The 26,538-nt window shown below is 52.8% G+C and overlaps 1 protein-coding gene across 2 annotated transcripts in view; it reads right to left on the reverse strand.

Annotated features, from left to right (window-relative positions):
- Positions 1 to 26,538, reverse strand: part of WHRN (whirlin) — an 86,314-nt gene that overhangs the window by 12,532 nt on the left and 47,244 nt on the right. Inside the window, exons 4-8 of one of the 2 annotated variants that reach the window (XM_040631785.1) lie at positions 8,312 to 8,514; positions 7,217 to 7,253; positions 5,778 to 5,990; positions 4,768 to 4,977; positions 2,310 to 2,342 (exon numbers count right to left, since the gene is read on the reverse strand). In XM_040631785.1, the coding sequence (XP_040487719.1) occupies positions 2,310 to 2,342; positions 4,768 to 4,977; positions 5,778 to 5,990; positions 7,217 to 7,253; positions 8,312 to 8,514 (696 nt within the window). The remainder of the gene's footprint in view (positions 1 to 2,309; positions 2,343 to 4,767; positions 4,978 to 5,777; positions 5,991 to 7,216; positions 7,254 to 8,311; positions 8,515 to 26,538) is intronic. The other variant, XM_040631786.1, reaches the window with a different exon arrangement.

The following is a 26,538-nucleotide window of genomic DNA, read 5'->3' on the forward strand; positions in this document are numbered from 1 at the left end:
CAGGCTGGACCAAACGCACAACACAGTAGGTGGGAGAAGGTCCTCTGATCGTTTGCTCCCTATTTCTGCGAAGAGCTACCTTCACAGTTAGGGGTCCTGCAGCCGGAAGGGCCTGAGACAGGCCTGAGCTTCTCCACCCTCCTTTTGCCCCAGGACTTTTCCTCCTCCGATGAGGAGGAAAGCACAGAGGCCACAGGGGAGCAAAGCGCTGACAGTCCCATCCAGCATCCACTTCTCACCATACTGCATGGGGACACGGACAGTAAGGCTTCTAGAGTCAGGGCTTCCACCCCAGCATCCTTTGGCGGACCCAGGGAGCCCCTTCCCAGGCACATGAGAGGCTTATAGTACAAACCTCTCAATTCCAGGCAGAAAGGGGCTGAGGTTAAGGCGGGGCAGTCCCAGTGCCACCCGGGACCTCCCTGGCACCTGCTTCGTATGTACAAGGCTGGCCTTGGCCTCTACAACCCCCTTTCCCCTGAAATCCTCTGTAGTGCCCTTTGCCAGCCTTTACAGTATCCACAGAATCCCAAGTACCCCACCTGCAAATCCACTACTGAGCTCACTGAGTTTTCATGACAACCCACAGATGACTGGTCTTATCGCCTAGTGGACAGATGCGGAAACTGAGGCTCCAAAAGTCACCTGCCCAAGGTGACATGGCTACCACTTGGGAGAGCCAGCCCCAGCCAGCCCCATGAAGAACTCAGGAAGAGCAGACAGGCCTTGCTTCTGCTCCGCTCTCCGGGCTGACATCCCCATGGCAGGGCAATGACATTGTTTGGAGGCAGGAAAAATCCCAGGGCTGGCTCTCTATTAGACACATGGAAAAGAAACACAATTTGTCAATGGGGGAAGGCTGCATCTGATCTCCTTTAATCGATTCTGTCTGGTTTAAGGGAAAATGGCTGCAGAATGAGCCACGTTTAACCTGCGATTGCTAACTGCACAGCCTGGCCCACAGAAATTGGGCTAAACGGAAACTGGCTCCATTTGGAGCAACCGTCTGGGGCATCTGGGTCACAAGAGCTAGCCGCCTGCCACTCTGCCCAAGCAAAGGACACTTTCCTACCATGTGGGAGGTAGATGGTTAGAAGGCTGGGATGTTAGAAGATAACCCTGAGTGGCCAGGGAGGGCGGATTCATTTCAGTTTCTGCTCCACATTTCCTGGGCCCCAACTCACTTCCAAAGCCTGGGCTGGCACTGGGCAGACAGACAGGAGAAAGACGTGGTCCCTGCCTGGTCCCTGGTCCCTCCTGTTTACCAGGGAAGACAAACTCAGAAGAGGTGAGAACCATGTGATAGGTGTTTGAACAGTCAGGAAAGCAGGTGAGCTCCAGGAGGGACAGGATTTGGGTCACAAGAAAGGAACGTAGGTTTGGGGGTTCAGCATCATTGCAGTAAAAGCTCATGGACATGTGCTGGGGCCGCAGACCAGTGCCTGGCACTTGGTGTGAGTAGATAAACACCGAATCCTCACTCCACCAGTCACTAGCTGAGTGACCTGGACCAAGTCACTTCTCTCTCTGACTTTTCTGTGCAACGGGGATCATGGCACCACCTGCCACTTCTGTTACTGGGAAGGTCAAAGGAGATACGACTGGAAAGCATTATCGCAATGCCACGAAGAACTCTCGACAAATGCCAACAATGATGATTATTAAGAAAGGCCCCAGTTGTTAATATGGGCCAGGCTCTGTGCTGGCCACGAGGGATTCATTGGTGACGCCAGACACAATCGCTGCTGTGGTCAGGGGGAGTAGCCAGGCTTGTACACATTATTAGAATATAATGAGACAAGAGTCACGAAAATGGGACACTCAGGGGGCCTGGAGGAGCCATAGGGAAGTCAGAGAATCAAGGAAGTCTTCTGGGAAGAGGTGGCATGTGAGCGTAGGGCTGATGCCCACGGAGGAGACAGACAGGCCATGAGAAGTGGGAAAGAGAACACTCCAGACAGAGTGTATAGCATATGAAAAGACAAGAGGTCTCTCAAAAGCTCCACGGTACAGAAATTATCATCCTCAACTTACAGATCCTAAAACTGAGCTCAGAGAGGTACAACCCCTTTCTGAGGTCACACAGCAAGGAAGTGGCAGGGCTGAGGTTTAAGCAGAGAGCATCCTCGCCCCAAAGCCTGAGGAAACCTGATGGACTAGCCAACAGGAGAGACAGTGAGCACCAAGAAGAATCCCAGTTCCCACCGGGGCGGGGGGCAGACATAAGGGGGTGGCAGGAAGGGCCACGCCCCCTACCTCCACCCTGGCTAAGGGACTCCCACGGCCCCACCTGGCAGGAAGGACGGTACCTCCATCAGGTCTATAAGCCACAGCAGCCGCTCCTGGGGAGGAAGGGTGGGCAAAAGGCAAAAAGAAAAATACATCAAATAAATATGAGGGATGCGGTGGGCACAGCAGCCACCCCTCTGCCACACACGCACGCATGCACACACACAGAGAAGGCAACATGAACACAGTGCTCTAAAACCCCTCTTCCGCTTCCTCTAGCTGCTTGCGGCAGGGATACCGGAGGCTCGAAGAAAAGGTCCTGTTGCCACAACTAGCACTCCTTCATCCTAACTGCCTCTGGAAGGAAACCCTGGGATGTGCCAGCAGGTGAGGCTGCGATCGTCACTCCCATTTGGCAGGTGGGAAGACAGAGGCCTGAAGCAGAGAAGTGACTTGTCCAAGGTCACACCTGCTAATGGAAGGCAGAGCCTGAAGGCGGCCCTTGTTCAGAAGACTGGATCAGAGAAAACCTGCATTGCAGAGAGACCCAAGCCTTGTGCCGGCAGCGAAGCTCTGAGTCTGAGGGATGGAGCCCCAGGCTGTGCATGTGAGGGCGCTGGAGGCAGGATAAGAGTGAAGGGGGGTAGCAGATCCTCAACCCAGTACTTTCCAGAAGCCTCCAAGTGTCTGCAAGGCCCTGGAGGCAAACCCTCAAGGCGGTTTTCTCCAGCCAGGTTGGGGGAAGTAAGAGCAGAGGCTTCACCTGCTCTCGAGGTCTGGACAGTATTTCTGGGATGCTGGTGCCAAAAGGGACGTTACTCCTCATTTAATCCTCCCAGCAAGCTGGGCATAGCAGCATCGTTGCCCCAGTGCAAGTGGGGAAACTGAGGCACCGGACAGTGAGGCATGGGGCCGAGACTGGTGGGGACCAGCACTTCTCAGGCTTGGGGGAGACCCCTGGGTTGGGCAAGGCCATGGCAGTCCAGTGCTGAGCTGGACATAATAGATACCCTGACTGCCATCAGAGCCTCGCGCAAAGACTTTAGACCATTCTACTCATGGGAAACTGAGGCCCAGAGAAGCCGGGGCTTAAACTGACATCTTCTGCCCCCAGGCTAGAACATACCCCATCCCCCTCACTGGATCTCTCCTCCCGACTTTCAAGGGACCATCCCAGAATTACAAGCCGCAATCCCCCAGGTTTCAGAGCAATGGCTCACGGCTCCTGAAGCCCCACATGGGCATTACCAAGGCCAACCTCAAGGGAGCAAAACCCAGAGAGAAATGGCCCCTCGGGCCAGGTCCCTGCAACCTGAAGTCAGCTCATCACCTGGGAACCACATCAAAGCACGTGCACAGGGCCAAACACACAGCCCCAGTGGGGAACACCCTCTTCCCTGCCCCAGAAGTGATCTGCTTGTCCCGAAGCATGATATGGCCACCACTGTTGGCCACCGCAGCCAGAGCCCTAGAGGAATGCCTGGCAGCTTCCTGGTCCCCCCAGGAGGGGACAAGGACTCCTGCGGAGGAAGCTGACTCAGAAGGGTAGGGGTGGAAGGCAGAGGCATAGAAGTTCCCCAGAAACTCAGATCCCCAGAGCTAAAAAGAAACAAAAGCTACACTGGGATGTGCAGTCCGCAAAGGAAAGGGCGCTGCCCCAGGGCTGTTTCCTGCTGGCTGCAAGCTCTTCTGTGCCTACTAACCCCCGGCGTGCAGCCTTGGACATCACCGCACCCCCCAGCTCTGCCCCTCCAGCGGGACAGCGACCTGCATCTGTCCCAAGTCTACAGAGATTCCACCTGTAAGAACTCCCAGTTCAGCATCTGGGAATAGCAGGGCTTGAGAAATGCGGCTTTCCCCTGCCCTTTCCCCAGGAGAGCGCTGATGAGAGATCTAAAGACAGGAAAGGAGAGTGTGAGCCACGCCAGCTCTCCTGACCTCCAGCCCGGGCTCTTCCTGCCACACGGAAGGGGATAACCGGGTCCCATACCGAGCAGCAAGGCATTGCCTTTGCTCCTTCCTTGCAAAGGTCTCCTGGGATGAATTTGCCTCTGAACATCCCAGGGGCAGAGCCCAGAATGGACCGAATGCTTTTCTGGGGAGGCTGGCGAGTCTGGGAGAAAGTCAGGGTGGGCTCCAAAGACAAGAGGGTGTGTCTCGGGGAAGATCCCATCACGGCGACCCCCATGAATGTACTGCCATGGTTTCTGGTGGGATCCCCCACAGACTGGTACTATTTTTTCTATTTGTTTCATTACCCGTGTTTTTCACCTTTCTCCCCGAGCCCGCTCCCCCCGCAGACTGTGAGCCCAAGAGGCAGGGCCACCTCTACCACCTCCCAGAGCCTTGCTTGGGCACACATCAGGCATTCAACAACGAAGAGGTTTTTCCAAGGGAAGAAACTGAAGCTCAGAAGGGCAAGGGACAGACCTGGTAAGGGGTGGCACTGACAGTCACACCTAGATCCATGTCACTGCAAAGCCAGATCTTGACGCCCCACCCCCGCTGGCCATCAAGCCAGGAGCAGGGGCAGCTCACCCTGGCCGAGCTGACAGTGGTGGAGGTGCCGTGGCTGCCTGTGGAGGAGCCTGTGTCACTGCAGGAGACCATGGAGTAGGCGTCGCCGGCCCCAGGGCCCGGGGGCTGCCGTGCCTTCATGGACTCGATCTCCCGCCTCAGCACCAGGTGGTCGAAGCGGTCCAGGTCTTGGGGGGAGATGGTGCCTCTCACCTCAGACAGGAGCGAGAACTGGGGATGGGGACAAACAGGGCACTCAGCCGGAGTTCCAACAGCAGGGGGGACCCATCCCCTGCTACTCCAAATGACCTGTGTGCAAACCTGACTGCTGACCTCTCCCTCCTTAACCCCCTGTGGCTCCCCACTGTCCTAGGGGAAGTCCAAGCGCCACAGCCCGGATGCTGGGCCGGGCTCACCTGACACCTGCTTCCCTCTCACCTCGTCCTCACCGGTGTCTTAGCAAGCACGCACGACGGCACGACGGCAGCTCCCCAAACACACCAGGAAGCCCGTGCTGGTCCCTCCCACCTAGAATGCCCTTCCCTACTTCTCTCCAAATCGCGTTTCCTCTGTTAAACCTTCCCACGTGCAACCCCTCCTGGGTTTAATCCGTTCTTCCTTCAGGCAGCATCGGGACCCCCAGACCTCCTCTGGAGCAGGGTTCTCAAAGCTGCCAGCCCCTGGGGGCTTGCGGCTGGCTCCCACCCGCAGATGTGTGGAATCCACCAGCCTGGGGCGGGGCCCGGGCATGGCTTTTGAAGAGCAATCCAGATGATTCTAAATGTATGCTCAGCAAGGACAGCCGCTTGGTTAGGGCCCGCATCACAGGGGACGTTAACTGACTATTTCCCCAGGAGACTGTGGGCTGCCTTCCCTGGGACAAGGGGCCGCCTCGGTCACTAGTCTGCCCCGGGGCCATTTCCGCCCAGTTCTTTGCGGGTTCTTGGGAAAGGAGTGGGGGACAGAGGGAGGCTGGGAGGATGCAGAGCCCTCGGGAGCCGCTGCCTTGCCCAAGGAGGGGCGCGGGGCACCTTGGCGTGGGTGTTGAGCAGCTCGAACAGGGCCATGACCAGGGCCTCCACGGAGACGCTGCCGCCGCGGTACTCCTCCAGATAGTAGGCCATGGTGGCGCGTTCCTGCTCGTTCAGCAGGTGACGCGCCTGCTCGTCCAACAGCAGGCGCGTCTGGTTCCCCAGGCTGCTCAGGGTCACCTGGGAGCCCGCTGGCCCCTTGCAGAATCCCAGCTGAAAGACAGGAAGACAGGGGGCCGGGAATTCTGAATGGCTCTGGGGCCACGTGGCCGGGCGACGCCAGTGACCGCAGTGCAGGGGTGGGGGGGTCCTCCGTGGCCTTGGCCTACACGGTGCCCCTGCAGGAGAGATACAGGTCCGTTCTCAGACGGTGCGGCCTCGTGCAGTCGCAAAGGGCTTCATGCCCTACACAGCACTTTTACATGTCATCTCATCAGATCCTGTCACCGTTCAGAGTTGAGCGATTTTATTATGGTTTCCAATTTATTCTCCAGGTTTCAGGATCTCCCTTGGTAAATCGGGGATAATAGTAACTTTATTTCCGAGATAGAGCGCAGATATGCATACACCCCCTTCCCCTCCCCGCCACTGCCACTGGCACCATCGGAGCTGTGGCTAAGACGCCGTCGGGTGTCCCCTGTCATCCCCGCTGCCTCCCCGATCACTTACGCAGAGCTGCTGAAACCATCTTGTAAAAACACGCATCTCCTTGTCTTGCTCCCCTGCTTAAGCCCTTGCATACTATCCCACTTTTAGGTTAGAAGCCAAACCTCTTTGGTGACCCACAAAGCCTCACGTGATCCGGTGACCCCACCTGTTGTCACTCTGTTCCCACCTCCTGCTCGCTCGCCACACCCCCTCGCGCTCTCCTTGCCACCGCGGGGCTCTGGCACGTGCTGCGCCCTGCGACTAGACCACCCCTTCCCGCCCCTACACCAGACTCCGACGTGGCTACTTCTGTTTACCATTCAGCACGCAGCCCAAGCATCGTGTCACCAACTCAGGGAGACTTCGCCCTCCCCTCTGCCTCTCACCCCACCTAAATCCGATGTCCCATCTGTTCCTCTCTCGCATGCTATCCAGCACCGGGCCCGATGGCGCCAAACGTCTTCAGTGATTAGATATGCGGGCACGTTTGTTTTTCCGTGCGTCTCCGTCACTAGGCATAATCTCCGGGAGGGCAGGGATCTGATCAGTTCTGTTCAGCGCCATCATCCCCGGTGCTGGGGGTGGTGCCCAGAACCTGGTGGCGCTCAGAACCTGGTGGCGCTCACAGACGTGTGTGGGTGGAATGGAGGATGGACGGACAGGCATGAGATCATGCACGTGAGAGGCTCTGCACACCCTGCCAGGCCTGGAGCTCCCCCTCCCACCTCCCGCCCCCCGCCATGGGGATGTGTGAAGAAGCCAAAGATAGCCATGGATGGAGAGCGCCCTACCTTGTTTGTCCCTTCTGTGGGAAGATCCCCAAGAAACCTACGGAGAAAGACAAACGTGTTCAGCTGTGTGATTGAGCAGTTTGGACAGGCGCGAGCCAGGGGGAAGCGGATTTGGAGCAGGAGGAGAGAGCCCTGGCCTCCACTCGCTGGGGCTACTCAAGGAACGTGACCCCTGGACAGCTGAGCAGCTTCCGGCCTCCCAATCGACCATGTGGGCAGCGCTTCTCAACCCATGCAAGGTGGACTCCTGACTCGTTTCCAACCCTACAGGACCAGGAAGGTAACACAAGGAGAGGAGACAATAACCCATGGCCTCAGGGTCAGGCCAAACCCAGGGAGGGGGAAGATAGGGGTGAACCGGAGACCCAGGGAGGCAACTCACAGGTGCAGCTCAGCTCCAGCCCAATCTCATGAAAAAACATGCCCCCAAGCCCCCGGAATTCCTTATTTTAAAGAAGCAGCCAGAAATCCAGGTCTGCTTGTTTTTTTCCATGGGAAACCTGATGCCTTTTTAAATGTTGGTAGCTAACTGAAACATTTATGATACTGTGCTGGTGGAAAGGAAGGGAGGCAAGAGAGAAGGAGGGAAGAAAGGGAGACATGTTCTGGGTGGATCTGGCCTGGGAGGCCAACCAACCAGGCTGAGACTCCTGTTGGAAATCCAAAGGTGACACATGACACTCGCAGCAACTATTCAGCCATCGGCAACTATAGTCACCTTATGACTCCCAGGACCCTTTCTCCGGGTAACTCACAGGGTCCTCACTCCCAGAGTTGGATGGGGGCAGGGGCGATGATCCCCACTTTTCAGACAAAACAACTAATGGCCCAAAATTAAGGTCAGTGATTTGCCTGAGATAAATAAAGAATGAGAGAGGGGGATTATGCAGTTCAGCTTTCCATGGGAAACAGACCAGGAGAGGAGAAAGGATGTGCCCAAGGTCATGTCCGCAAATGCAAAGGACCTTGGTATGGGGAACCCAGGCTCTCAGGACTGTTACAGATCAGGGTGTGGTGAAGGGACGGGAGGGGGCATCACTGGCTTTCAGAAATGGTCCTATGGTCCTGGGCCCAGAGTGAGGAGTGCAGCCAGACCCTGCCGAGTTCGTGGTGGTGTCCCCAATCCGGGAACTGGCAATCCACTTGGTCTCGTCCACAGTGGTGCGGGCATGGGGCAGCCTCCCGACGTCCTTCACCGTCAGGATGAGGTGCTGGGAAGACTTGAGCAGCTTGACCGCTTCATCGTGCAGGATGTTGAGAAAGCTCTGTCCGTTCACCTCCAGAATCTGGTCCCCAACCTGCCGAGACCGCCAAACAACACAGTCACCTGGGCTGCGCGCAGGACACCGACCCATGCCCGGGGCTTCAGAGCCCTGATGCCAGCTTGCCGAGGAGGTTACTGAGGCTCAGAGAGGTTATGAGGATGCCTGAGGGTCACACAGCAAGTCAATGGCAGAGCCAACCTTCCAATCCTGAGACTCAGCCATGCTCTTGTCACTAGGAAGGGCCACCTCCCCTCAACCTAGCAGTGGTTTAGAGAGATGGGTCTACACCAAGATTCACCAAGGTCCCCTTATCTAGATGACAACAGCCACCTCAGAGGCCTGGTTAGGGGTGGCGGGGGGGAAGGGAGAGGTGAGAGACACGAAGGCATGCTTCCATGATTTCCCTTTTACGCTTCTACGGGGTTGAGATTTTTACCCCAAGCATGCAGACAGTCCCTTAAAATACAAACAACATTTTCTTTAACTCAAGAAAGAAGCAATAAGTGAGAAAACTAGCCTCCCATTAAAGCAATAACATATCGCTTGGATTCTTGCAACAAACAGGCAGTTCTATTTTGTAATGTAAAAACACTTTTTTTTAAGTGAAAGGATTAAAAAATAAAAGGAAAAAAAGTAGCCTTCCCATAATAATAAACCTGTGACAGAATTCCAAGAGCTGGAAGGGACGATGCCCAAAAGTGAGTTGGGGCGTCTGACAGACTCCCAGTGCCCTTCTGCTCGGTAGGGTCCGCTGCTTCTCTTCCTTGCTCTTCCTGGAGGGGGCGCTGAGCCCGCGGAGGGGAAGGGGCTGCCCGGGGCTGCTCCCCGCCGTGGCCTTGCAGGGCAGCTTCAAAATGCCAATCGTCCCCGCCTGCTTTTCCTTCTCCCCAGCTTCCCATCCTGCTGATGGCTCAGGATCAACCCCCAGGGGGTTTTCCCAGCATTTTTCAAAGCGGAGTTTGGAAAAGGTGAGCCACGGGGGGAATTTGGAAGAAAGAGAGGATAAAAGAAGACCTGATGACCAGACGGAGAATCAGAACCCTGGTCCCCAGTTTCTCGTCTTTCCTTTAAGGCCTTGCCTGCAGGTAGGGGAGTTTCCGGTACAGAAAGCAAAAGGAAACTCAGACTTTGCATCTTCCCTCTGCACCAGCTTGAAGGTGCTCTGAGAAGTCCCGCAGCACGTTTGCCTCCGCAAGCCCATGCAATGTTTACTGCACACCGAGCAGGTGCCCTGCTCCGTGCTGGGCTGCCGTGCTGGGCAAGACAGCCCCGCTCCTGCTCTCGTGCCACCGCACTCGAGAGTGGGCTCAAATTTGCGCTGTAATTGGGTTTTCCCACACTGCGTCCCCAGGGCCCGGCACACAGTGGGAATTCAACAAAAATCCATCGCATGAATGAAAAGTCAGACACCTGTTCCTAGCACCAGGACCATCTCCGCTGCAGCCCAGTGCGGACCAACACATGACACTAGCCTGGGGCCCCAAATTTCATGCCACTATTTACCAGATGCCGACTGCATGCTGAGCACCTTGTTCATCCCTTTACGTATTTTTTTCCCTTATTTGATATCCTCAACATCCTGCAAAGGTGGTATCCTCGCTCTCCACTCCGCCAGAGAGAAAACGGAGGCTCAGAGAGATTAAGTAAATAGTTTGCGGTCACAGAGCCAGTGAAGAGGACAGCTAGGAGAGAGACCCAGGTCAGCATGGCCCCAAGGCCCTCATGCTTTCTCCTACTGAGCTGTCGTCAGGAGCTCTGCCTGGGGACACATGGCATGGCTTCAAACCCAGCATGTTCAAAGCCATCAGCCTGCCATCGCTCCCTAGCCCTGCCCTCAGCACCCAGATCTGAAAACTCGCCCCATCATCAACTCTGCCTTTATTCTCCTGGTAACCCATCAGCCGCTCTCACCCAATCTTCACCTCCCTCCATCCCTGGTGGCCCCCCAACCTGGGTCTCCTCCTCACACAGCGGTTCCTGAGCCAGCACCCCTTCTCCGTGTATTAACCTCTAAATCGGCCTCAGACCTGGCACCTGATCGACTTTCCCTCAACGTTTTGTTTGCGTGACATCCTTCCCTGCTTCAAAACCTCAGTGACCACCCCCCTCAACAATACAGGAGGTTAAGGGTTTCAAAGACATCAGACCTGGTTCAAATCCTGACTCTGCTACTTTCGTGCCACATGAGCTCAAGCAAACCTCCCAAAAGCTCTTGTGCCTCAGTTTCCTCAGGTGTAAAAATGGTGCTAGCCCAGGATTGCCCTCCTCCAAATGTCTCCGGTCATCAGCATCTGTTTCCCAGGGCTAACAGCGATACCTACAATTCTCGCCTGCCGCCTCATTGAGCTCCCTTGTTGAGAACCCAGGCTCCTGAGAACTTCAGCGGCTGGGCCTGGCACACAGCCAGTGCTCCGTAAGTGCTTGTGCATGAAGGTATGGGTTTTGTACTTCCCACCCTGCCTCGGCAGCCCCATCCTGGCCTCCCCAGTATGGAGCTGCAGGGCTGTGACAAAGGACTTCCGTGGGCACACGGACCTTGCTGAGGGCGGACGGCCCCTCCTGCCGGGCCCCCCTGCACCCACGTCACGACACGGCCTCCCGTGTGCCAGTGGTTCCACCTCTGCCCTCTGGCCAGCATGAGCCCACCCCGCCACCCCGCAGCCCCCCGGCCCAGCCTGCACTTCCCATCTGCTCGAGGGCTCCGCTTCCTTAAGTATCATTCTCAAGAGCTTTGGCTTTTGTTAAGCTAAGGGAATCAATTTTAATCTTCCCCACACACTTTATTTCCATCCCAACAGTTTAATTAAAGGAACTAGCATGTGAGAGACCGGATACGTCAGGGCATCCTTTTGGGCGCGAGCCTCTCCCTCCAGGTTCCGGGGGTGGGGGTGGGGGAGCCAGGGGAGGGACGACTCAATTCCACAAGCATCTACCTGGCCCTCTGGAGAGGCTTGGCGGGGAACATCTCAAATACTGCCCAGCAAGTAGGGACGCTACTTAAGAATCCCTTGCTTATCTGCAACTTAAATATAAAAGGACATCCTGTATTTTGATTCGCTAAATCTGACAACCCTGGGTACGGTGTCAGTAATGGGGGGATGGGGGGACAATGGTTTTTTGGGGTGGGCCCTGATTTAGCACAGTGGTGTTCAAACTCCCCCGTTATTCTCCCTGGCCCTGAGCCTGGCACCTGTCATTTACGCAGTGCCGTGAATGACCCGCTGTGAATTATTCCAGCCCCGTGCTCAGCATTAACGGCCCTGAAGTCACAAGGTCGCTGAGCTAGTCGTCATTTCCCTTCACACCTGCTGAATAAATACATCTCTACTGGATTTGTGGGAGGCGGCGTGGGGTCTGTGGGCAGCCCACCAGGGGAACAGGTGTGAAAAGGGAGTCGCGTTTGGGAAACCCGTCCTGGATGGGGGGACGTGAGCCCATCTTCTCAATCTCCTTCCAATCTTCTTCTGTCTTTCTTGTTCTTCCAGCGTCTGTTTTATTTTTTTTTATTTTATTTTTTTAAAGATTTTATTTATTTATTCGACAGAGATAGAGACAGCCAGCGAGAGAGGGAACACAAGCAGGGGGAGTGGGAGAGGAAGAAGCAGGCTCATAGTAGAGGAGCCTGATGTGGGGCTCGATCCCACAACGCTGGAATCACGCCCTGAGCCGAAGGCAGACGCTTAACCGCTGTGCCACCCAGGCGCCCCAACCAGCGTCTGTTTTAAAACCCAAGTTCTAGACAGGGTTGGCTTCAAGCCCCCAGACAGCCTCCCACAGACCGAGTGGGTCTGAGATGCTCCCACGCCTCACGTCCGTTCTCTTCACATCCTCTGCTCGCCGGAAAGCTTCCCAGGTCCGAAGACCCTGTCAGCACAGGGGGCTGCACACTCACCACCACTGAGAGTCCACAAGCCCCTTCCAACAAACCTGGCATCTTCCCAGCTGCTCAGAGCCCTGTGTGGCCCGCAGTGTGTGGAGTCCCGTCCCTACGGTGCAGCAGAAAGAAGCCCCTGGCTCCGAAGCCAGACAGCCGTGCAATAGGAGTGGTGTGGCCCTGCACTGCTCTTGGGTACACTCCGAGTCTCAGTGTCCTGTCTGTAAAATGGGTTTGATGTTACCAGCAAGGCCTGGGAGGCCACGAGGATCCAATGGGACCACTAGCACATAAAAGCATTCTGACGGCTTTTCATTCGCTTCCCTTCCAAACGGAGGGGACAGGTTCCGAGATGTCAGGTGACTTACTCAAGGTCACACAGGATGGGAAAAATAGAGCCAGCATTGGAGCCCGGCTGTTTGCACATTCTTCGCGCTGCTGCCTCCTTTATCCCGGCGTGTCCTGGCCCGCAGGAGACATTCAGTAAATAGTGAAGAGAACGGAGACACCCATCCTCCCCACCTCCCACCTGCCCCTTTCCCTGGGTCTGGGCAATGTGAAGCTGGAGGTGGCCATGTTTAAAGGCCTTGATTGGGCTCTTCCCCCCCAAGACGAAGAGTTCGATGTGTTTGTTCCTTGCTCTGAAGCTAGTCCTGAGTTAGACAATGTGGGTAAACAGGCACCAAGTAGGAAGACAAAGATGCTATGGCGCCAGGGTCTTCCAAAGTCTCCTACGGACGGGGAGACTGAGGCCCAGACCGCACGGGGACGTGTCTAAGGCCACGGAGCGAAGCCCTGGCAAAGCCCAGGCTCTGAGGCTCTTGCTCTGAGCAAGAAGACACCCACGCCAGCCCGAGCTCAGCAGGACACGACCCCCTGGAGAAAGGAGAGACACACGCAGTGTGATCGAGTGTCTAATATTGCTCAGCTTGCAAACCGGATGCCGATGGGGAGGACACAGAAAGATAAACGAATAAAGGTGGCTTTATTTTATTTATCACCACGGGCACCCTGTTTATCACCAGTGATGGGGGAGCTGGGGGCGGACCACGGGAACGCCCTTTATTTTAAGGCAGAGGAAAGATGCCTTAAACTCCTCTGTCATCCACAGCCCATCAAGTGACAGGCTCAGATCAGGGACACTGAGGAGGGCACAAAGAGACCTCAACAAGGACAGGACACTGGTTTCCCCCGACCGTGGCCAACCCCCTGGAAGCGGGAGTTCACGCTCTCTGGGTGTGAGACAGGCACAGGAGCCCTGAGGGGCAAGCTGCACGGAGTGTTGGCAGACTTGGGAGTGACCCACCTCGATGGGGTGGTCCCCTCTTACTCCCCGAGACTCTCGAGGAAAACAAATGTACTATTCTAAGCATATCTTCCCTCAAAATGGAATAAGGCCACCAAGTGCTACAGAGTGACACAGACTAAGTGACAGGGCATGCGGCGTGAGGTCAGGAACACAGACAGAGGAGTCGCCCATGGGGTCTAATCCCAGCTGTGTGGCCTTGGGTAACTGCCCTACCCTCTCTGTGCCTGAGTCGCCTTCCCTGGAAAATGGGGATAGCATCAGTGCCTACTCTTGTGGGTTTGAGGACTGAATGACTTAATAAACTCTCACTGCAGCCCCAGCGCCTGAAACAGCTTCTGGCACATAGTAGGGTGCTCGATGGACATTTACTGAATGGACACATATGAAGCAGGTAAAACGGTATCTACAGCATCCAGTAAGTGCTCAATAAATGCTAGCTGCATTTTTGAGAAGCCATGCCTACATGGCTGAAGTGACCCCTCCTCTGAGCCACATCTTGACCACACCTACACCCCATTTTACAGATGAGGAGACTGAGGCCAGGAAGCGAAGTGACCGGAGCTGGGCTGTAGCCATCGTTCTCCCAGCCTGCAAAGCCCCTGCTCGAGCCAGGCACAACTCCTTTAAGGAAAACCAGCCTATCCTTCTGTCTTCAGGCTTCGGGTCGTGCACACAGTAGGTGCTCTATTCCTGCCTGGTGAAGGGAACTGAAAACAAATGAGCCTAAAGAACCTGTGGCAGGATGGCGGTAGCTCGGAGCTCCCTTCCCAGAGGTAGCCAGGAGAGAAACCTGCCAACAACTCGATCCGCACGCTGAGCTGGGAGACGGGAGTCCAGCCCCTCAGGACACGGGCCCCAGTGCCAGCCGCTGGGCAAGGACCCCGATGGGAGCACCTTCAGGGCCTTCTTCGCCGCCTTCCCCAGTCTTTACTGAAATGGCTTTTGCAGCTTCCCCAAATGAGGATCCCGCTGACTGTAGCATTACCACGATGAAAATTCAAATTCTACTAAAGGATTTTATTGCAATTATGAATCTTTAATAGTCTTCCATGTCAGGTATGAAACTTTAATAGGCTTTTGGGGGGGGGGGTTGGTACAAGTGAGCAATGCAGTTTTAATGAGACATTAGTTTTTCCCAACAGTTCAGAAGTCAGTAAACCTCGTCCATATTAAAAAAAAAAAAAAAAAAGGATCAAGATAAATGGTAAGAAGTCTCCTGAAGCCAAATGGGGGCACGGGCTGGGCCGGGGTGAGCTCTTCACACTAGCCTCTGGCTTACAAGGCAAGATCCCACCAGAAATACCACGGACGGAACTGGCAAAGCTGATGCATGCTGACTTCTGGTAGGTCCCCCACCTCCTTCTGGTTCCTTCTTGTGACACTAGCTCAGCCGCTGTCCGTACTTGCTTATTCTCTTGGGGACGTGGGCCAGCCTGCCAGGAGGGGCTGCTCTAACACCCACATCACCAACCGGACAACTGAGGCCAGATACGAGAAAGGACTTGCCCACGGTCCTACTCTGCATCAAAGTCAGAGTGAGGGCAGAGAAGCCTCTCTGGGGTTCTTTTTGTCCAAGTAAACACATCAGAGCAATAACAAAGGTCAGACCCACCCCCACTGAGTGCCTCTCAGGGCCAGCCACCTCCCACAATTGAGCTCTAGGCTTACGCAGCACCCCACGAGGCACGGGATGGAATACGCTATTTTCTAGATGAGGGTAGCGAGACTCGGGGAGGTGAAGTCACTTGTCCAAGCACACCCAGCAAGCACGTTGCACCGCAGGATCTGAACCTAGCCCAGCTGCTATTCTGAGCCCCACACTTACATTTGTCCACTCAACATTTCCACTCAGATACTTAAAGACACTTGCAAACAGCTGAGTCCGAAAGAATTTCCTACAATAATGCAAATATTCTCTATCTGTACTGTCTGACACAGTAGCCAGTGTTATTTAAATTTAAATTAACTGAATTTAGAATTTACATAAAATTAAAAATACATTTCCATAGGTGCATGAGTGTGGTGGTTGCCATATTGAATGGGACAGCTCTCCACGCTGTTGTTGACCTTCTCCAGGGCTCCCACCCCAGTGCTCAATCCCCAAACCTCCAAGCCTACCAGGCCCATCACCCTCCCTTCCGGAACAGTCTCTAATCCATTCACTGCCCTCCGTCTCCACTCATGCGCCTGGGTCCTGGCCACCGAGGACCCTCGCCTGGACCGCTGTCATGGCCGCTAACCCGCCTCCCTGCTCCCACCCTCAGCATTATCTCCAACACACTTCTCTGATGGGTAACTTTAGGTGTCAGCTTGACCGGGCTAACGGATGCCCACAGAGCTGAGAAATCATTCTTTCTGGCAGTGTCTGTGAGGGTGTTCAGGAAGAGATTAGCATCTGAATTGGTCGACTGAGTAAGGAAGGTTCAGGGCCTGAGGAGAACCAGACGGCAGAGGAAGGCTGAATCCACTCTCTCTGCTCAAGTGGAGAGACCTTATCTTCTCCTACCGCTGGAAGGCAGTGCTGCTGGTTCTCAGGCCTTAGGACTCAGGCCAAGATTTACATCACCGGCCCCCTATTTTTGAGCCTTCACTCTTGTACTTACATAATCGGCTCCCCTGGTTCAGGCCTTTGGACTTGGACTGAATTACACCACCAGCTTTCCTGGGTTTCCAGCTTGCCGATGGCAGAGGGTAGGACTTCTCTGTCCCCAGAATCACATGGGTCAACTCCTCTATAATAAATTTCATTACTACCTACCTACCTCTCTTGTTCTGTTTCTCTGGACAACCCTAACTAATATACCTCCCTATGTAGCAAAGGGACCAATTTTAACTTTTTTTAAAGATTTTATTTATTTGAAAGAGAAAGTGAGAGAGAGAGAGAGAGAGAGAGAGAGAGAGAGAGAGAGCATGAGCAGAGGGGGAGGGGCAGAAGGAGAGGGAGAAGCAGGCTCCCCGCTGAGCAGGGAGGCCCAATGCAGGACTCCATCCCAGGACGCTGGGATCATGACCTGAGCCAAAGGCAGCCGCTTAACCGACTGAACCACCCAGGCACCCACAACGGGATCAGTTTAAACTGCAAATCTGACCTTGTCATACCTTCCTTAAAACTCCTCACTGATCTCTAAGCTCCTTAATCTAGCCTGGGAGGGGTCTTACCTTGGTAATCCATCTCACACTTTTCTCCCCCAGCATTTTCTGATCCATCCACACTTGTTCTCTCTCAGTTCTAGGAACAGATGGAGCCTTTGGCCACCTCAGGGCCTTTGCATATGCTGTTTCTCTGCCCAAAAGATTTTTCCCTCCATTCCTTACCCGGATGACTCCTATTTGACCTTCAGATCTCAGCTCAATTGACGCTTCCTCCAAGAAGGCTTCTTTGATAACCCCCTCCAAGGCAGGTGTATCTGGTCCCCACCCAGAGCACTGTGGCAGCACACCCCACAGCTCTTACCATGGCTTGACATCATGCTGGGCTGGAAGCACTGAGTTCAGGGCCAGTGAGCTGCATCCGCCTTGCATGGCATATGAGAGGCCAACAAATGCCTGACAGCCTCAGTGAACAAGTGAGTAAACAGTTCAGTGAACGCCGAGCACATATACACACAAGCAGGCTAGTCCCCTGGCCCCTTCCGATTTCTGCACACAGGCAGGAGACACGTCCCATTTCTGTAAAGGTTGAGTTTGACAAGACCTGGGCACGTAGAGAGCTGGGTGCTTGCAGCCCGAGCCTGTACACCGTGGCAGGGAAAGAACGTCCCATTTTTTTCAATCAAATGGAAGGCAAAGAGGTAAAAATACGAATCACCACTCGGTTTTGGCTGGAATTACGCTCTGGGAGACGGCGCACACTTACTCAGTCCCTCATTTTGGAAGACAGAACACGGGGTGAGGACTTGAGATGTCACAGGCCCAAGGCCTCCCAGGACCCAGCCTTATCCCCTGCTTGGGGCCACTCCGCAGACCGGCAAGAATCAAGAGTTGTCAAGTTCAAGCCCCCAGCCTTCACACACACACTCGAGCAGTGACCGGCCAGAAGATGTGCCCGCAGGGGAGGCCCCGTGTATAGGAGCAGCAGAAGAGAGGAGATACTTAAAAAGAAATGTAACAAGAAGCATGCAACACCTAGGTGACGAGAACTTGAAACACTCAAAACGAACTTGACAGGGAGAAAAAAACTCCCCTGTTCCTGGAAAGGATTCAGCATCCTTAGGATGTCAGTTCTCGCTCAGCTGAAACTGAACATTATCCCAGTGAAGACACCAACTTTTTTGTTGGATAAGCGGATATCAAAGTCCTTGTGAAAAAATAAACCTACAGGAACTTTCTGTGTGTATAACTGTGAAAAGGCTACGCACTGTACATTCCAACCCTAGGACATTCAGGGAGAGGCAAACCATGGAGACAGATAAAGATCCGAGTTGCCAGGGGTCCAGAGAAGGAGGGAGGGATGCTAAGGGAAGCACGGGGGATTTTCCGGGCAGGGGAACTCCTCTGTCTGAGACTCTGATGGTGAATGCCTGGCATCACGCATTTGTTAAAACCCATGAAATGTGTACAACACCAAAAGTACGACCAATATTGGCTCAGCATTGTAATAAATGTGCCACACCTAAGACATTAATAATAGGGGGACCGGTTGTGGGAAGGGCTGGGGGGGGTGTGGGTGGAAAGAGGCATACAGGAACTCCATACTTTCTGCTCAGTCTGTTAATCTGAAATTGCTCTAAAGATGAATCTATTAATTGTTTTTTTTTACAGTAAAAAAATCAAGGGGCACCTGGGTGGCTCAGTTGCTTAAGCATCTGCCTTTGGCTCAGGTCACGATCCCGGTGTCCTGGGATTGAGCCCCGTGTTGGGCTCCCTGCTCAGTGGGGAGCCTGCTTCTCCCTCTCCCTCTGCAGCAACCCCTGCTTGTGCTCTCTCTCTCTCTCTCTGTGTCAAATAAATAAATAAAATCGTTTAAAAAATCAAAATACAAAAATGGCTATGAAAACCCTGATACAGAACGGCTACAAGAAGACGTACCAGATACGAAAGTCTGCTCTAAGCCTCTATAATTCGGATGGTAGGGCACAGACTCATGACTAGAGAAACAGACAGCAGAACAGACCAGAAATAGTTCCATGGACACACAGGGATGGAGTATATGGTAAAAGTGACATTGCAAATCTCCACGGCAAAGCCGGGTTTTTTAATACGTAGTACAGGGATAAGTACGTTGCCATTGGAAAAGAGATCAAACCGGATCTATATCTCAGACCCTACACAAGAATCAGTGCCAAACAGATCAGAGCTCTAGAGGGAAAATGTACTTAAGAGTATTAGAGGAAAAAAATGGGTACACTCTTCTATATCTTGGGATTAAGGAAAAGTTTTCTAAAGAGAACTCAGATTTCACAAAAGGACTGATAATTAAACCAAATGATGATTAAAATAACAACTTTCACACGGAAAAAAAAAACTTCAGAAGTAAAGTCAAAAGAAAACAACAACCAGGGAGAAAAAAAAATCTGTAATACAGATCACAGATAAAGGGCTCATTAGCCCTAATATATTAAGAATTCTTAAATTTTAGAGGAAAAAAAATCCAAAATTCCGATCGCAAAAAGATAATGGAAGAACTGAACAAGTTACAGATAATAAAAATGGTCCTTAGTCCTATGAGAAAAAGATGTTCAACGTCACTTACAAAGAAAACTGCAGGACAAAGCTACGACAAGATACCATCTCTTGGGGGCGCCTGGGTGGTTCAGTCGGTTAGGCGTCTGCCTTCAGCTCAGGTCATGATCCCGGGGTCCTGGGATCAAGTCCCGCATGGGGCTCCTCGCTCTGATGGGAGTCTGCTTCTCCCTCTCCCTCTGCCTGCCACTCCCCCTGATTGGGTTCGCGCATGCGTTCTCTTGCTCGGTCAAATAAATAAATAAAATCAAAATCTTAAAAAAAAAAAAACCATCTCTCGCCTATGGGACTGGAAACAGTTAAAAACCTGACAGCACCTGTCCGGTGAGCTGTGGGAATGCCGGTGGAGCAGCACGACTGCAACTGAACGCCAGCCAACAAACATATATATGTATTTACTGTCTGACCCAGAAATCCCACTTCTAGAACTGTACCCTGAAGAAACACTTCCAAAAGTAAGAAAAGACCTATGCGCATAGTTATTCTTGCAGCGTTGTTTGTCATTGTAAAATACTGAAAACAGCCTAAGGGCGGGTACAGAGGAGAGCGGCTGAATGAGGCAACAGGTGCAGTCGCACAGGGGTGGGGGAGGGCGGGGGAGCGATGCAGCTGTAGAAAAGAATGACAGAGATTCCCAGGCACTGACAGGCAGGGATTGCCAGGATAAGCAATTTTGGGAAAACCTAGGTGCAAAAGAACCTCTGTAGCATCCCACCTTTCGGATAAGAAAGAAGGACGTTATGTAGGTATCTGCCTATTTTTGCACAAAGACACAGCGACGGAACAGCCTGGTTGAGTTGGTGACCTCCCAGGAGCGGGTGGGAACGAGTAGGAGGGAAGGGGGGGAGAAGGGGTACTCTGAGCATACCTCTTGGGGTACAGCTTTGATGTTTCAGTTACTCAAAAAGTAAAATTAAAGCAACAAAGGTGGGAGAAACCCTATTGAATGCCTGCAGAAAAAATGAACCCGTGTCGAATGGATAAGAGAACCCCGCGGAGGAGGAAAAAGAAATGACCCAAGTAACACAGTCCTTTGCCTAGACTCGGTTTAGAGGTAAAAGGAACTGCAGAAATAGCAGAAACTCTACCTAGGTTTGCTTTGCACAGGGGCACTCACGGGGCAATGCGAAGACCACTTTTGTGTCTTCTAAGATTGGGCAAATGAGTAAACACCGAACCATCTGGACGAGAGCCAAGCATCTCCTAAGGGCCAGCATGATGCTGGGTGTCGGGGACGCGGTATGCACTGTATTCGTTTCCTGTACAAATTACAGGTGAAAAAATTACCCCCAACTTAGGGGCTTAAAAGAACACATTTATTATCCTACAGTTCTCGAGAAGTCCGACATGGATCTCACTGGGCTAAGATCAAGACGTCAGCAGGGCTTCCTTTCTTCCTGGACACTTGAGGGCATAGTCCATTTCCTTGCTTTTTCCAGCTTCTAGAGGCCACCCCCACTCCTTGGCTGGCGGCCCCATTCCTCCGCCTCCAGAGCCAGCCTCTTCCAGCCAAGTCCTTCTCCCATGGCCATCTCTCTGTTCTCTCTTCTGATTTCCTCCCAACTTTAAAGGACTCTTGTGACTCCATTGGGCCCACCTGAATAATCCAGGATCCCTCCCCTTCTATCTGAAGGTCAGCAGATGAGCCATCGTAATTCCCCTTTGTCATGTAACCCAACATAGTCACAAACTCTGGGGATTGGGATGTAGACATCCTTGGGGCCCTTTATTCTGCCTACGACATGGCTGGTGCTCGATACACGGCAGGCACTCAGCCAAAGAGAACTGAACACTGAAAGGTTTCTCCCGCCCTGGCTGCGTGAAGGAGGGTTAACAGGGCATCTGGCACTTTGCCAACTGGAGGCACCTTGGTTCAAACTCGCTAAGAAATATTTGACAAAATGGTGCAAAACCTTTGCAGCTTTACATCTAGGAATTAACCCCAAGAAAGTCATCGTGGCTATGCAAAACATAAAAATTACCAAAAAAAGAAAAATAATTTGGACGCCCTCCTAAATGTCTAGGAATCCATCAAATACCATATGGTAGATCTATACAGTGAGAGCGTAAAACCATAGAGAACAATGTTGTAGAATATTTTTAATTTTTTCCAGTGAAACCTCTTAAAAATTATAAAACCACAGAGTGGAAAGAGTCAAACAGTAAAAAAAAAAGGGGGGGTATATAAAAACTGTACAAATTGTGCTCCCTAAAGCCCCTACCCTTAAAACCCCATCTCAGGCTCTCAGACTGAGACTAGAAAGTAATCAATCATCAGGGGCGCCTGCGTGGCGCAGTCGTTAAGCGTCTGCCTTCGGCTGAGGGCGTGATCCCAGCGTTCTGGGATCGAGCCCCACATAGGGCTCCTCCGCTGGGAGCCTGCTTCTTCCTCTCCCGCTCCCCCTGCTTGTGTTCCCTCTCTCGCTGGCTGTCTCTCTCTCTCTGTCAAACAAATAAATAAAATCTTAAAAAAAAAAAATCATCAATGACGGTGTCTTGCGCATTCCCCCACGCCTTCTCTCCATCCATGTAACTAGGGATTGACCAGTATGTTTCCCTTCTAAAAAACACAAAAACAAGATCCCATAAACGCCACTCCGTACCTACTGTTCTGCAAAGGTTTTCCTGACACAGAGAATCTTAATGCTCCACCGTCACGGAGGGTGGGGAAAGCGAATAATCCGATCCCAGTTTTGCAGAACTACTTTTATCCGTGAGAGCGGGAACGCTCCAGAAGGGCGGATACCCAAATTGTTGCAGTGGTTTTTCCTTGAAGTGTGGGATTTTCTCCATCTTCCCCAGCGGACGTGCTTTACTTTTGAATCCAGGCTTTAGAAATTATCTTAACGCTGCCATCTCTTGGGGTCTTCAACTCTATTATAAAGGGGCAGGGAAGGAATATGCCAAAATGTTCACATGAGGCGCCTCTGAGTCGTGAAGTCCAGGTGATTTTTTTTTTCCTGAAATGTTGTACGCCTTAAACGTATGCAATGTTACATGTCAGTCACATCTCAATTAAAAAGTGTTTTCCCTTTTATTTGGGAGATGCTCAAAGGAAATGTACCAGGAACAGCCAAACTCGACGGTTTTCTGCTAATTAGAGAAATTAAGTTTCCAAAGGATAAAACCTGATCTCGTTATTTCACTAGACGTATTCAGAAATTAAAAACAAGTCCTTGATATTCTGGAATCATTCTCAGGTTAGATAAGGAAAGCAATTTTCATTTCAAGCTCTTTATTCACTTTCTGTGCTTTCGAGATAGTATGGGAAGACCATATTGTTGAGGGAAGAAAGAAAAACAATCCTAAAAAGAAAAGTAAAAATTATGGGGCGGGGGCCGGGTGGGGGGTGACGGGCATGACATAACATCTCCCTTGACATTTGGGCGCCTGGGGAAGAATGCGCTGGGCCCTTGGCAAGCCTGCTCTGCAACCCTGGAGAAGAATCTTCATTGTATCACCCAGTCCAATCCATGTCTCTTAGCAATTCGGGATAAATCATTCCCGTTCCCCCACTGAGCTCAGCAGCCTGCTGGCACAGATAGGCTTGGAGGCGGTTTAAGCTTTTCTGGAACAATCCTCTGAGGTTTCTCACATTTGTTGCTCCTTTTAAAACCTTATTTCAATTGGAAACAACTACACAGCTGACTTCAAGGGAATGGTTAGGTAAATTATAATTCAGCCACAGGATGGAATATTATCATGCAGCTATTACAAATTGCGCTTCTGGGAAGTGCCTAATTGCGTGGGGGAAATGCAAGTGAAAAATACAGGATGCACAGTCGTACGTGCCGTGTTAATATCGACTGTGAGAAGCGTACAGGGAAAGGGATGAAGGAAACTGCATCGAGATGCAAACCAATGGAGGCAATCCGAGTGTCCACTGACCAGTGCGTGGACAGACAAATGTGCTTCCGCCGCACATCAGAATATTATTCAGCCATAAAAAAGGCATTTACTGAGATGTGCTACAACATTATGCTAAGTGAGCCAGATACAAGGGCCACATCGTTATGATTCATTGATGTGAAATGTCCCAAATAGGCAAATCTACAGAATCAGAAATGGGGAATGACTGCTTAATGGGTATAGGATTTTTTTTTTTTTAAGATTTTATTTACTTGAGAGAGAGAGAGAGAGAGAGAGAGAACAAGCACAGAGTGAAAGGGAGAAGCAGACTCCCCGCTGAGCAGAGAGCCGGACTTGGGCTTGATCCCAGGACCCTGAGATCATGACCTGAGCTAAAGGCAGATGCTTCACTGACTGAGCTGTGCCCAGGTGCCCCAGGACTTTTTTTGAGGGGGATGATGGAAATGTTCTGGAACTGGACAGTGGTGTTCGTTGTACAACCGCGTGAACATACTGAAACCCACAGCTTTGTACACTTTAAGAGGGTGGATTTTATGGTATGTGAATTCTGTTTAAAGAAATAAAAGATGCTAGTAAAGGCCGTCCTAAGGGGGTAGGACATCCGGTCCTGGTTTCCACATCTGGGTGTGTGCGTGTCATGTGTTGAATCTATTAATCCGATCCCAGGACCCTGAGGGGAAGAAGAGAGAAGAAAACTAAAAAAAAAAAAACAAAAAAAAAAAAAAAAACAAAAAACCAACAATGTTCCCCAAAGGATTTGGGGTAATAGCACCAGCACATAGCCCCGTGTGGGTCTGGGGACACCCAACCCTCTGAAAGCTCGGGCCTTCTTCTCGTCTGCTTTACAGCAAACAGCTCCTTGATTTTGGATGTAATACGTTCAATCCAAGTGCACCTCTCGGTTTGTCTAGCCAACTGCTGAGGTCTGCGAAAAGCTGCTGGAGCCTTACCCCGCGCCCCAGCCCCGCCCCACCTCTCCTTTCTGTCAGCTCCTCCTTCCCCCAGCACACCAGCCCAGATCTCTGTGCTTTGCTCCTGCTGGTCCCTCCCCGAAGACCCCTTCCTACACTTGTCTGCCCGGCCTCATCTCCCGCAGTCAACACCCTAGCCAGACCGCACACTCTGCACGGGAGTCTTTGGGTTTCTGCTCGCATGTCAGGTACTCGCACACGCACTTAGCAAGTCAATGTTGACCTAGTGAACGCCCAGCAGGACCGAGGTGGAGTGGGAGGGTTCTCTCAGCGGCCACAGCTTGTCCTCCCCCCCTGGACTGATGACCCCCTCCCAGCTCCCAAGTGCAGGGAGGGTAGCGTGGTGGTAACTACGAGGAATCTGAGTCAGCCTGCCTGGGTTCAAGTCCTGACTTCACCACTTCCTGGCTGTGTGACCTTGGGCAAGTCGTTTAACCTCTCTGAGCATCACATCTGTGAGCAAGGGTAAGAATCCTTATCATAAGGTTGCTGCGAGGGTGAAAGGAGCTCAGACACGCAAGCCACCAGAGCGGTGCACGGGACGTGCTCTAGTGTGGGGTAGTGTCGGTGTTCACAGCATGGTAGTTAGTTTGCTGTATTTAACATTTCCTTCTTCCTCACTAGCCTGTCGGCAATTGGCGAGCGGCACTGTGCATCTCTGCGCTCCGTGTGTTGGCCATGGATCCCCACAACCTAGGATAGGAGCTTGTGAGGAATGCAGCTTCCCAGGCTCCACCCCAAATCTGCTGGGGCATACTGCACTCGCCCCCCCCCATGGCCACAGCAATTTCTACATCCGTTGCCCTCTCTCAGAACCTTGCCCCTCCCCATCAGGAGGCTGGCGTGGATGGTGCCCCCAAAAGATATGCCCAGGCCTTAACCCTTAGTACGCGTGAACATGTCACCTTATTTGGAAACAGGGTCTCTGCAGATGTGATTAAGGATCTCAAGATGAGATATTCTTGGATTTGGGGTGGGCCACAAATCTGAGGACTGGGACCCTTAGAAGGGGAAGCAGAGGGACAGCTAGGACACAGAGACACAGGGACACCTGCGGGAAGACCATGTGACATGTGAAGAAGGACGCAGACCCTGGAGGGGTGCAGTCACACACCTAGGAGGCCAGGACCCCCCAGAAGCTGCAAAAGGCAAGGGAGGGTTCTCCCCAGAGCGCTGGGAGGCAGTGCGACTCTGCTGACACACCTCGGTTTGCAACTTCTGGCCTCTAGGAGTGCGAGAGAAAAGCTTTATGTGGTTTTAAGGCTCGAAGTTTGTGATCATGTGAGCAGCCCTAGGAAACTAATCAGGAAGTGAGAGTGACTGCCTCCCCTGTGAACTTGCATGGGCTTGTGCCCGCCCTGAACAACAGAGCCCAGCTGAGCGCTGCTTGATGCCTTTTGAGGTTGGGGCATAGAAAGAATACAGTTTGACCTGCTTCTCTCCCAGGACCTGGGCCCCTAGACACCCCGCGTAAGCCACCATGCTTGGAGGAAGCCCGAATTAGCTCTGTGGGAAGATGGCATAGGGAGGCCCTCGCAGAGAAGAATGGGGACCCCAGCCAGCAGCCCACACCAACCTCCAGACACGAAAGGAAAAGAGCCTTCTAATGGCTCCCACGCCCAGACTTTGAGCGTTCTGGCTGTGGCCTGAGACGTCATGGGGCTGCCATGTGCCCTGCTGTGCCCTGTCCACTTCCTGGCCCTCAGTGGGGGTGAGCAGCACCGTGGCTTACGCACATGTCCTGGTTCTGCGTGGTTATGCAGGGGTAATAACCGCAACCCATGCTGAATCATATTCTGCACTGGACAAAGACCCTGATGATTCGTGTGCACGGTCAAGTGCCCGAAGAACCGCCCAGTATGGTTACTGACCTCTCTCCAAGCCTTCCCCCTGGGCCCTATGCCATGCAGGGGCTGGGAGATGCCCACTGATACTTACTTCCCCTATGAAATGGGGGAGCATGCTGACCTCAGAGCCAGCAAACCACGCACATTCTCGAGGTGCAGGCACTGCACTTGGCACGGCATGTGGGAGGCCAGAGGGGCCACTAATGACCCTCCCTTGTCAGTCAGCTGCCACTCAGCAACTCCAGGCCCTTCCCTCAACCAGCTGGAAATGTGGGATTAGGAGACCTGCAGCCAGGCCCTGCTGGCCATCTCTCCCTCCGGGGGACAGGGCAGCTCGGGGGGGCGGGGCGGGCTGGGCACTTGAATGAACACGCTCACCTTATCCTGCGACCAGGGCAAGCCGCAGCGGGGCTCCTGCCCTAATAGGCCTCCCTGAAGAAACTAAGTGTTTCTCTTTTCGACAGTAGCCTGCCTGGGAGCAATTACTGCCCTAGCGGGGGCCCC

Source organism: Ursus maritimus, unplaced genomic scaffold (assembly GCF_017311325.1).
Source record: "Ursus maritimus isolate PB19 unplaced genomic scaffold, ASM1731132v1 scaffold_17, whole genome shotgun sequence".
NCBI classification, from domain to species: Eukaryota; Metazoa; Chordata; class Mammalia; order Carnivora; family Ursidae; genus Ursus; species Ursus maritimus.